The sequence below is a fragment of the Perissodus microlepis genome, chromosome 5 (assembly GCF_051167445.1).
Source record: "Perissodus microlepis isolate ML-2025 ecotype Zambia chromosome 5, ASM5116744v1, whole genome shotgun sequence".
Taxonomy (NCBI): Eukaryota; Metazoa; Chordata; class Actinopteri; order Cichliformes; family Cichlidae; genus Perissodus; species Perissodus microlepis.
Genome location: NC_140465.1, coordinates 32,878,019 through 32,890,446, shown reverse-complemented (window position 1 = coordinate 32,890,446; position 12,428 = coordinate 32,878,019). Strand labels below are relative to the sequence as shown.

General features: G+C 38.0%; 1 protein-coding gene across 1 annotated transcript in view; it reads left to right on the top strand.

The window, feature by feature from the left end:
- The window catches only part of LOC146387672 (guanine nucleotide-binding protein G(s) subunit alpha-like), a 37,041-nt gene that overhangs the window by 2,922 nt on the left and 21,691 nt on the right, over window positions 1-12,428 (top strand). The window contains exons 2-4 of the mRNA XM_084929455.1: window positions 721-793; window positions 5,975-6,029; window positions 6,672-6,791. Coding sequence (XP_084785581.1) covers window positions 721-793; window positions 5,975-6,029; window positions 6,672-6,791 — 248 coding nt within the window. The remainder of the gene's footprint in view (window positions 1-720; window positions 794-5,974; window positions 6,030-6,671; window positions 6,792-12,428) is intronic.

Below are 12,428 nucleotides of genomic sequence, written 5' to 3'. Positions count from 1 at the left end.
AGGAGAAATCTAAGGGGTCATGAGGTTTGCTTTTCTGGTCTGTGTGTGTTGCTTTGTGACATAATGGGTCTCAAAATTGTTCTTTAAATGAGACGTTTAAAGGGGAAATCTCTCTTTGGAGGAACTGCCTTTGGAAGAGGTCACTAGCCAGAAGTGGCAGGAACCACCGATTTAATCTTTAACAATGCAGTGTGTATAATAAGCTGACCTTTTTGTTTTTTTTTAATGTAAAATCAGAAACTGCAAAGTAACAAATACATGAAGTAATGTTTTAAAAAAGGATATTTCCTTCTTAAACACAGTGAAGTAAAATGCACTGTTGAAATGGGAATACTCAAGTAAAACTCAAGTTTCCTCATACATAAGATAAGAGCAGTCAATGATAAGAGCAGTAAAAAGAGATAAGAAAAGTAAAAGGTTCTTGACTCTTAGGTTGGGTACATCGAGGTCTCGCCTTTTGGCTTTTGTGTAACATGCACTGTTTAAAAGTAGGTAAGGCCTGTGACAAGGCAATGTCTGTGCACAATGGACAGGACTTCTCTGCTAAGGTGCAACATTGTTGTAGTTCAAATCATTAAAGGCGTCGCTGTTTAGTGCTTCCAGGACTCGTCTAACCTTGGAACATCAAAATGCCTTCCATCTCTGCTCCTTCCTGGATATTTTAGTTGCTTGTACGACTTCATGAAACTCTTGTCTGACTTGTTGTTTCTCTGCTTTCAGGGGCTGGTGAATCCGGGAAAAGCACGATAGTCAAACAGATGCGAATATTGCACGTTAATGGCTTCAACGCAGAGTAAGTTTCGCTGGTTCCCCCTCAGTTCACTATTCACTAAACACTCCCACAGTTTCTCTTTAGAGTAAAGGCACCCATTTAGATGGATATTTGCTCAGGTACTGACATATTTGTTGACCAAATACCTAAATTATGTAATGATGTTTTGGAGAGGAGTAATGGGGCATTAAGAAGATACCACTGATACAAAATACCTTTCCCACCAGTCTTCAAGTTTTCAGGTAGAGCAGGAGACTTGGTTAGTTATTACTTTTAAAATCGCCTTAAATACAGAAGTAAAAAGAAGCATTGGATGTTACTGTTCTTACCTATAAATAATTTCTTTAACCATATATTTAGAAGTGATGAATTAGCAGCTGTTTCCAGCTTGTTTTTATATTATAGCTAACAGAAATACTGTATTTGAAGTGTTAGTTGGACAATGAAAGAAAAAACAAAATGTTATTGGATTCATTGTGAAAACGGTAAATCAGATTGAAAGCCTTTTATGATAACTGTTTAAAAAATATTCTATACATGTCTATACACCAACAAATTCCATATATATATATTAGTATTTTATCATAGTGGGTTAAACCAATATGCATCAAGTGCAGTATTTTAAGAGGCATTTACCTTTTTATAAAACCTCGTAATGCAGCGAATGTAAACTGTTTTTAGATTGCAGAAGCACTGCTGCAGTAGTTCCTTACTTTGTATTAACTTCATGCACAGCAGGATCTTCTGGTTTTTACCTTTTCTAAAATCAGTAGGGATGCATGCTGGTTAAATATACTCCACATTGTTTATAAGAATTAAAACAGACTTCCAGGTCCTTATGTCACAGCCCAGCTCGACGCAACATACAGTGTAGACTGAGTCCAGAGTTTGCAGAAACATTGGTTTTATTTTAAATTACTTAACCTCAGCTAAAGACGACAGCCCGGAGAGCATGAAGGTAAGAAGTGGCATCTTTCCCCCAGCCAACCTGAGGCATGCCTTTATCCACGCCTCGTCAGGTGTAGACAATTAAGAATTAAGCCTCTGCAACACCCAGAGACTCTTTCTTCCAGAAAACCATTGTTAGTAATGACACCTGTCGTTAAGTGCACTGAAGTCAACGTGACGTCGGCAGAGCACGTACTCGCGTTCTATCTACGATTAGCATCAACCAAATCAGTGAGGAGACAAACTCCAGTTTGTCCTGACCTGTTATGCTTGTCATTTATATGCAGTCTACAGTGGCTGAAAGATAAATGTACACCTTGGTGTCAGTATAAGGATAAAAAAAAGTTTATTTAATAAGACTACCAATGCCGGATGAATATTTGCTAGCCGAGTTGCATCAGACGGTCTTTCTTCTGGCTAATGTAGCTAACATTAGCCTAACTGCTGGTATGGACAGATTACTGCCCAACATATCAGGTGGACATCCTTCTAACCAACCACTTCCTGTCTAACTTTGTCACTGGTACAATAGAGCTTGATTTAAACATTTCCATGGTAACACCGATTTCCTGTCAATCACACTGGTAGAAGATCGCTGCCATTTGATTGGTTATGGGGGTTTTTTCTGCAACATGGTGAATATAATGTCTTTAAGGAAGGTTGATATCATACCATCGTTTCACAATATCAAGCTTCGTATTATGTTCACTTTGGATCGCTACAGTATTATGGCTCATAATCAAAATCCCTATGGAGAGCTCTGCTGAACTCTGTACCATCTGAAGTAACATGAGTTTGTCTTTTTTTGTACTTACTGCAGGTTTGCGTTGGTGTCTGAGTTGTGCTGTGAGCCAGCTGTTTGTTAACATTACTGATAAATAGATGCAGTGACTGAAAAAGGTTGCTTAGAGAAAGTTTAAGCAGCAAAATGCCTTTTAAAGGTAATTACACAGCTTTAGATGTGCTTTATGTTGTCTCGCATTTATAACAAAGAAGTAAAAGGTTTTTCCTTTTGGTAAACTGTAAAATTTACTAAACATATTCTCACTTTTTCAACCCGGTGTTCTTAACAGAGGGGAGGAGCTCCTGTCATTCCTGTGAGTCAGGAAAATAAAGTTGTTGGGGTTTTTTGTATTGTTGTGGAGCAAATAGTGAAAAGTTGTGTGGCACAGGAGGAAGGCTTTGTCCTTGTCAGCTTTTCATGTGGAAACATGGCTTTGGGTGCTTTTAGCCACCCTGTCTTGTGAATTTCCTAAAACTCCTTCCCAACTTGATGCAGTGGAAATAAAAGTCACATTTTTCTATTCTTAATCATCAGTTTCCTTGAAAGGGGTTTTGGGCTAGAAGCATCATCATGTGCTTATTTTTGGGTCGCATCAAACAGACACTTCTCACAGACCCAGGCGCCCCGGTGCAGTGATGAATTCCCAGTCTCTGTTAGGGTTCCTTTTCACTCTGTGGGTTTCCCCCTCTGCATGCAAGGCTTTGCCATTCAGTGTAAGGTGCTGGTAGTGGGATGATGATGATGGTGGTGTTTAGTGACACACCAGGAAATGGGTGGGGGACACAAGAGATGACTGAGCAGGACAGCTCCCTTTAATAGAGGTGATCTGTTATTTACTTATTTATCTTGTGGAGGTCCTAGTGTGAGGAATATAGCCTTTGAGTGAGTTTCATTACATTCACATGGAGCCTCAATTCCCTCAGTCATGTTGCTTCCTCACATCCTAGCTCCTCCCAGCTAGGATGGAGGTGAAGCTGCCGTGTGCTGCGTTGTTTGCTGCTTTCTTGTATGCTTTTGATTGGCTGGGATTTCTTTATGGGTAGGGTTATATCACCACATGCTACTTTGGCATGTTCTTAACAATGCTTGCAATCACTTTGTTGTATTTTCAGGCGGGTGGGAGTGTTCACATAGATGTAGCCAAAAAGCATCAGGACAATATTTTTTTTATTTGATTATTTGTTTTTTTAGACAGGCTACAACTGTTGAGTCAACCAATAAGCCAACTGGAAGAAAATATAAACAAGTTAGACAAAGAGAATGAAACACATGACAAGGTTGGGTCGCCAGGTAAACCCATAGACTAACATCAAACTGAGTATTTGTGCCATCACCATTTTATTTGTTTTTTAAAATAAATCGAGACATTATGAGTGAGAGATGGATCTGACTGTGAAGCAGAGGGACGCGAGTCATAGGCTAGCAACTTGCTTTTTAAGCTCACTTTAAAGCATACCGTGGTAATATAGAATGATGTTAATAATTTGATATAAAAGCTATAGCCTTATGAATTACAGCCTGTTATCTAGGAGATTTGATTTAAAGCAGCTGAGTTTAGAAACTCACATCATTTTTGTTAGATTAATGACAGTTTAACTGGGAGAAAGGACTGACTCTGTTGGACTTGGTAGGTCAACAGTAGTCAACAGAGTGCACTCATGGTTGTACTCGAGTGTTACCTGAGCAAAGCTTCCTTTAGACCGTAGAGAGATCACAAACTCAAACACAGTCAGGTTTTATTTGACCTTTTATCAAGTTACTCACAGACTTGCTGTTAGTTAGTGATTACTGACTGTGACACATATGTTCATAGCAGGAAAAGTACCTGAAGCTGCTTACTGCATGTGTTTTGGTGAATTTTGTCACATAGAGTCAGCGACTGGTTTGACCAGCAATCAGAAAGGAATCGATTCATTTTTGCCTTGAAAAAACAAAACAGGGATGTGTGCAAAAATCCTGTGAAAGCAATTGTCTGAATGGATTTTTGTACTTGGGGTGGATTTCTCTTTTTAGCCTGATTGCGTTTCATGTCATTAGGTCAGTTTCAGTGCGTGTTCAGGTCTTCTGTGCTCTTTTGACTTGTTTTTTTCACCAGTCAGGAATATATCCTACTGACATGAATTTAAATGGCAATTATTTAGAGAAATTGGGTGCTTTTTAAAAATATTTGTAAATATGCAGACGAAAGAAATCTGTACAGCTGTGTTGGTCTCTGTATGGAGAAATAGTCATAGGTGAGAATGAGGATCACTGCAAAAATTCACATCTGGAATAAGGCAGAAAGTGCTCAGAATAAGTGACATGGGGTTGTTTTGGGGAATTTGTGCTGCTGTTGTGTTGCCTGTTCTGATATAATTGTTATTAATCCACCTTATTATCAACAAGGCTTTAAAAGATTTGAATATCAATTAGAAATGACCAGCATTCATCCCAGAAATATTATATTTTTGGTTAAAATATTGACATATTTTACTATTTCAGTGCCAGCCAGCGATAGTAGCTTATTAAAATGCCCACATGTGCTTTTATATTAACATGTGAAGTGGCTACAACTGGGAAGTTTTGTTTACATTTTACATAGGACGCATGAGCAAAAGATATCCACCCATGCCTTTAATTTAAAATCTTTCCCGTCAGCACAAGTTGTACACGCTTAATTTTAGGGTTTGTATTCTTGCTGTAAGGTTAAGTAGCCCATTGTTGAGATATTTGTGGAATTCATTATCAAATCTGAATTTCAACAACCAGACTTTTGTGTTTTGTCAGGACACATTTGAAGGAATCCAGCACTTATGTTTCTGTGTGACGTCAGTGCTTCGCGATATCAGCAAAGCTCACAGATTGCATGAACTGCCACGTTGTGAAATTCTGTTTATCTCTACAACGACAAGGAAGGACAAAATGTGGACCGTATTATTTAATTTAGCAGTACTTTAGGCTCCTTGGTGTTCATGACTTCTCAAACTATAGTACAGAAATGTACTATAACAATCAACTAGCTGTGTGGTTTAGTGCTTAATGAATGTCATTGTCAAAATTAAGACAAGCTGTGCTGTTCTTGTTTGGTATCAGCAAAATTCAGTGGTTGCACTTGGTCAGCAAATAAACAAAATATCTGTGTATGTGGGGCAGTCGTAATACTGATGTCAGATATAATTTAGCTCTAGGCTGACAAATACATCCTGGAGAAGTTAATATTACACAGCACATTTCCACTGGAATCCACTGGGACTGACACTGAAGAAACAAAACATCTCTGTGTAATTACAGTTTTTATTTATTTAAAAATATTGTTTCCTGTTCCTGTTGCACTGCGATGGCCATATTTGGATTTATAGCTGTACAGGAATATTTCTTTAAATGTCATCATTCACTGTTAACCTTTGCAGCTTAGGTCAATTAAAGCTAGTTGCCATCTATGCTTTTAAGTGATAAATAAATAAAGCACATGCGAACTCTTGTCTTCACAGGGAGAAAAAACAGAAAATTCATGATATTAAAAACAACATTAAAGAAGCTATAGAGGTAAGACACTGTTCTTTTTTCCTTTGATAGATGAATGATGTTTGTTTGTAATGTTCTGTCTGATATGCAGGATTTTGGCTAAAAGAGGAAAAAACATGGATTATAGCTTCTTAAAAAAAAATAAATAAAAAAATCCAAAACTCAATGCTTTATTCTAAGCGGAGGAGGCTTTCAGTCACACATTGCTTCAGACCGGTCAGCGACCCCATGTGCGCTCCCAACCAGCTGGGAGTCGTTACAAAAATTTGCTGCACCACAACTCTCCTTGCTGTTACTTTGGGCAGTACCACATTGTCACAGTCACTTGTAGTTTGCATCATCTCATCTACAAACACCCACTCGCCGGGTGGTGGAGAAATTTCAAAAAGTGCGATGCAAACTAGAAGCAACCTGCTAGTGACCAAAGCAATCAGATGGAGGCTTGCGGTGCAGTCTCGAATACCTCCAACCACATGGGGAATACAGATTTATCCCTAGCAGGTGGTGGTTGCTGGCGATGGCTGAACAGCCTCTAGGCGTGGGTGACTGAGGGGCTAAGATGATGAAAATTTGCATCTAAAGCCGTTTTGAGGCAGTGTAAACACATTTATGAATAATATTAATGAATGAGGGTTTTTGTGTTTGTGTGTTCTTTTCATACAGACGATTGTGGCGGCCATGAATACGCTCACACCTCCTTGCCAGTTAGCCTGTCCTGAGAACCAGTCTCGGATTGATTATGTCCTGAACCTAGTAAACCAGAAGGATTTTGATTTTCCTACAGTAAGTTCAACTGTACTTCATCTCAGATCTCTGACTTTTAATTGCAGTTTGTTTCCTTCTGCTTTTATTCGAACCTCTTGATCTGTGTGTAAAGAAAATAATGAATATCGTGACACAATGAAACATGTGATCGGACAATAAAACAAAATTGAACAGCACAATTTTTGAAGAGCAATTTGGTTTTAAACAAAGCTGCTGCAAGTTAATAAATCAAATCTCTTTTTCCCCAGTGGGTGTTTTTTGTTGTAAAATCGCTCCTGCTATTTTTCACTAACAGGTGTAAATGTGTCAGATTCTCATTACTAACCTGCTGAATCTTACAGGTGTTCTGGCTAGTTGTGCTAGAGGTGAGTAAGGTATCACGCGACAGCCTGTATGAGTCCGCCTGGTGTGTTTGCGTGGTGATTCAGTAATTAGCAAGTGTGCTTCCGCTTGGGAGGTTGTCAATTGAATGAGCCTCTCACCTGAGAGTACCACACCGCCGATTAACTCTAATTGTCTGTAATAAACCTAAATGTGTCCAGAGGGACATGTCTTCCATAAACGCGTAGACTAGTCTGCTCCCAGCGGCCTGGGAGGAAGTTGATGAAGGTCCCACCACTGATCTGGAGATTGATTCATTGATTTATTTGCTCATGTCTTTCTGTTATTAAGACTGGTGTTCCAGATTAGTTGATCAAGCATATTTTACAAAGTAATGTTCACCCTTCACTGGACGCCCCTTGGGGTTGAAATCTGCGGCCACAGAATCAGTTTGTGTGTGAAGTATTCTGGCTTTAAATTTGTGTTTCGCTACTGAACAATCTCCAATATTTCAGTAAGTAGACAATGACCGCAAAATTCAAGCTTTTTTTTTGTTAACTATCTAACAGTGGGCAGTTAATTAAATTTTAATTTCAATTACAATTTTGCATCCAATGATTATTTTAAAAAATAGATTTTTTTAAATTACATTGATCTTTAATTGAATCTGGCACATTGATTACTTTTTTGCATTTTTACTATAGCGAATCAGATGTTGAATGTGTTTCCTCCACCCTAAAAGCCCAATCGCTTACTTTAGCTTAGCTAGAGCCAAGATCATGCAGAAGAAGCAAAAGTTGAAAATGTTTCAATAGATGAGCTTATGTTGGGAACAGTTTGTTGCAGCTATGGATGAGGTGGTCTCTCACCTGGTCCACTTTTGGGGACAGAGGGGTTAGGAGATGTTGGCTCTCCGTTTCTCTGTGCGTCGCTGCGATGCCGGTGTTCTGTCCAGTCAGCATACGTTCTCAAATCAGCATACACTTTGGTTTATGACACCCTGACTTGCCAATTTACAGTTTGGCATACAGACCTTTTGTCGTCTGTATGCCGAACTGACGGCTCCTATTCACATGATGGAATTATGTATGTGTGCTACTCTGATTTGTCTGCTGAGATGATGGAACGACCGGTTTCCTGAGGTGGGTTAGTGTATGAAGGTGCGCTAATACTGAAAAACACACCATTATCTCTACACCAGATCAGCCTGTGTCCTGCCCTACATCCATCTCCCTTTCTTCATTTATCTGGTTGTTTTTCATTTAAATTATGTACTAATTTAAAATTTAAGGAAATCATACATTCAAAAAAGTGTTGGTTTTTTTGTTTGTTTGTTTTTTTGTTTTTTTTAAACACATTCAGTAAATGCATGTTTAAAGTGAATGAATATTTTGTTTTGGCCCTATAACTATCCCCATTATCTGCTGACAAATCTGACAACAAGATTATGATCATGCAACCACACACAGTAAAAAACACGTCTTTTGCGTATGGGACGCCAGCTATGAGAAGCTGGCAATCACTGTTAAAGCGGGGATTCAAACAACCAGTTCTTTAATAGTGATAGTTTCTGATAAACGGGAGAAAAAAAATCCCTAACTTTAGGTTCCCAAATATGAGTTTGCAGCTTTTCTTTTTTGTGATCTTATACTTTCTATGTTTATTGTATATAGGTCAAATTAACTGATGAGTAAACCTCTATAAGCAGAAAATAAATGAAACTCCTGAGTGCAGCATTACTCAGTTGTTGTCTAACAGGGGAGCGGTTACATAGAGTGAAAAGAACACAGTCTGTGTTTTTCCAGCATGGTGGCCTTAGTGTTTAAACTGGTTGCTCCTTTCGTGTACATTTGTCTTGTACATTTGTCATTTACAGCTGAGTTTCCAGTAAAGAGTGAGCGTATTTGTGTGTAAGCAAAAGGAAGTCTCCTCATATTGTCTCCGTTACGTCATGGCAAATTTATTATGTGGGCCTATCTCGAGCTGACCCTTCCCTCGGGCTGTCCGTCCGTCACTAGACTTCCACTGCAGGAGGGAAAAACCAGAACTCTTTTTTTTTTTTTTTTTTTTTTAATTTTAGGGTGTTGAGGATTACAGTAACAAAAAGGATTACAGTCCAAACGTGAAGGCAGTGCTGTTAGTGAAGTACTGCTGTGATTTTTGAAAAGTTCATAGTGATAGCTGGTTATTTAAAGCAGTGTTTAAAGAGCATCAAAAATTGAACAGTTTGTCCATCTGAACGCGTGTTTGTTAAGGAAAGAGAAATGATGGGGTCGGCTCCTCCTCAGCTGCCTCCTCTTCCCGCTCCCCCTTGCCTGGCCTTAGGGTCTACTGGAAACCAGTTTGACTGGTTGACGCTGCCTTTCACTGTAGACAGACAATAAGCATAGGGCTTGTGTTGAATATCCACAGGCTTTTTGTGAATTTCCCCTCGAAGCTTTATGTCTAATCAACAATCCTCATAATTATTATTCACTAAAATTTATTTTTCTTTGTAAAAAATTTTTTTTAACTCGAGCTTTTTTAGTCTTTGTAGACTGATTTTTGCACACCTGTGCTCAGCTGTTTGCACACAGCACACAGCATACCCTATCCTTAAAAACCTTTCGATGGTAAAAAGAAAAGGAACGTTCAGGGAGAGGAGCAAAGGAGTGATCCCTCCTTCAGGACAGACAGGTGGGGTGTGTGTGTTTGTGTGTTTACAAATTCACCAACCCCTTCACTTTCGTTTTACAGTAACAAATATGCAGAAGTCTTTAAATGAAAGTGACCATGAAAAAGTAAATAAGGACAAGATGCATCAAAAAAGGATGGGAAATAAATAAAGGTCATCTGTGGATTTGGCATAAAGATTTATCTGTGTTTTATTTTATGCTCTTATCGTTTTTCATTGTCTAAGTGTATTGATTTGCAATTAAAAATAATATATAAAAATAAAAGACTTAGTCATTCATATAGACACCCCTGCCTTAATAAACACATACACTACTAAAACATATAAATGATACTTTAATTCTAATTCTGTAGGAACCCTTTTAAATATAATTAAATGATAACTGCAGCACAGCATCTCAGATTGGGTCTATAAGCAAGCTCCAATTCTTAACATGAAAAATTTGCACAGCTATTGTAGCTTTTTATACAGCAGGAAGTTTACAGTCATGCATAAACTGTAAGGGAAAGAAACTAGTAATAAAATAACAAATTTATTTGTAAAGCCATATTTACATATTACTGGTTACTGTATTATTTAACAAAATAAAGTTAAAAAAGAGAATAAGTGAGTTAGTGGTTACTCCTAACTGAAACACTTCTTTTCTTCTTAAAGCCAACATTTTTTAGCTGATTAACAAGCTGGTCTGACAAAACAACCAATGGATACAGATTTCACCCAGATTTGAACTTTCCCACTTTTTTATGTTAGTTTAATTATTAGATTCTTTTGGCCTTTTCTTTTTGTAGTTGAGCTGATCATGATAAAAAAAATTACATCCTTTGTAGTTGTTGGGTTTTTGTTTTTTGGCAGGGTAAACAAATTATTAAACTAAATTATATTTAGCAATATTTATAAAAAGTTTTTGTGTGCACTTTTTTTTCTTTGCTGCAATTTATTTCAAATGGTGCTTATTGCTTTCGATTGATCATTTATTCTGAAAAATGTTCATCTGCTTCTATTTTCTTAACTGTTCATCCAGTTTAGGGTTGGAGGAGCATTAGAGCGTTTCCCAGCTGACACAGCTTTTAGCTATCCAAAACTATAAATTCAAAGCCCTTAAATCCAGGATGCAATTACAGTGTCACTTGTTTTTACGTCATTACATTCAGTTTTTCTAAGTTGGTTCAGAAGGAAGTTAATGTCATTGTCACGATCATTAGACCTTCTGAATTCCAGCACATCCAAAACGTTGCTCTGAGCTCTTCCCACAGTCTACAGGGATAAATTAAAATAACAATAATGAATAAGACTGTGTGTGTAAAGACAACAAGTAAGTGCATACAGTTCACCTGTATGCATGCACTTTGGGGACGATCAATCAATCAGATACAGCGAAACGTTAAAGTTAAAATCCACATGCGTAAAATAAAGTAAATTCTAAAAACTGCAGTGGCGGATACATGACCAGTTAGTTCTTCTGTTAAGTAACAACTGTTTCCTGAGTTGTGCAGTGCCTTTTGAAAAAGTGTGACAGCACCTTAATGCCAAACATTTATGTCATGTGCAAAATCTCACTTTGTGCAACATGTCAGAAGATAAAAAGTTCCCAGGGTTAACTTTTCAGATGAGTGTACTATGAAGCAAGATTAGTGGGTTTCTGAGCTGAGCTGAAAGCCAAAGTTTTGTGCGCTAATTGAACTTAGCTAGATCACCACAGTCGTTTTAGAATCACCACGTTTAGAGCGTGCTCTAAGAGCGATAAAGATTTTCTGCAGAAGGAATGTGTTTTATACATGTAACCTGTTGATCCATACCTTTAGGAACCATACTCGTTGGGAACATGCGAAAGGCCCCGTGCTGCCAACCTTTCCCAAGTTTGTTTTATACTCTGCGAACTGCAGCTAATTGTGTTTTTAGCCTATGAGTTAAATCGTGTTCACTTTGATCTGGTGACGAATTAAACTTATTTCTACAACTCGTGCATTAGGTCACGTGACCCACCTGAATGTACTGAGTAGCCTATAATATGTTTTATAGTTTCACACTTTGCACCTTTTGTAGTCATCAAGTTAGAAACACACAGCAGCTTCTGATAGTGTACCATAATTTCAAAAAAAAAAAAAAAAAAAAAAAAATCCATGCCCTCTTTATTTGTTGCATTTTTGTTTAATTTCTTATATCCTGTATGTATCTTAATCACCCATCCCTCTGTCAGAAGTAGGCGACATTTAGTCTCTAAATTTTGTTTGTAGGAATAGTCAAGGGATACATCAAATGCCCCCTTTTTACATGAGCGTGCACAGAGCCTAAAAAAAGAATGGGTTAACAAACAGAGCTAGTTACCCACCCTCCCCAGCTAATGTAGATGAAGCCTAGCTATAGTGGACTTGCTACATAGCAAGTTATATCTCTCAGAGTGTTTTGATTCTAGCCCAGCTCATAGCCTTTAACTAGTCTTTACTTGTCGGACCAACTCTGCAGTGATAGGTGGAAAACACAGTGCCCAGCATTTGGTTAACAATTACACTGAAGCTGGTAACACTTTTATGGCGATTTTCAGTAACTTTGTCTATGTTACTTTCCACACACTAACAATAGATTGCCACTCATATACAGAACGTACAAATTACCCAAAAGGCCACTTCTCTAAAGTGAAAGGCTCAGCTGATAACCCATGA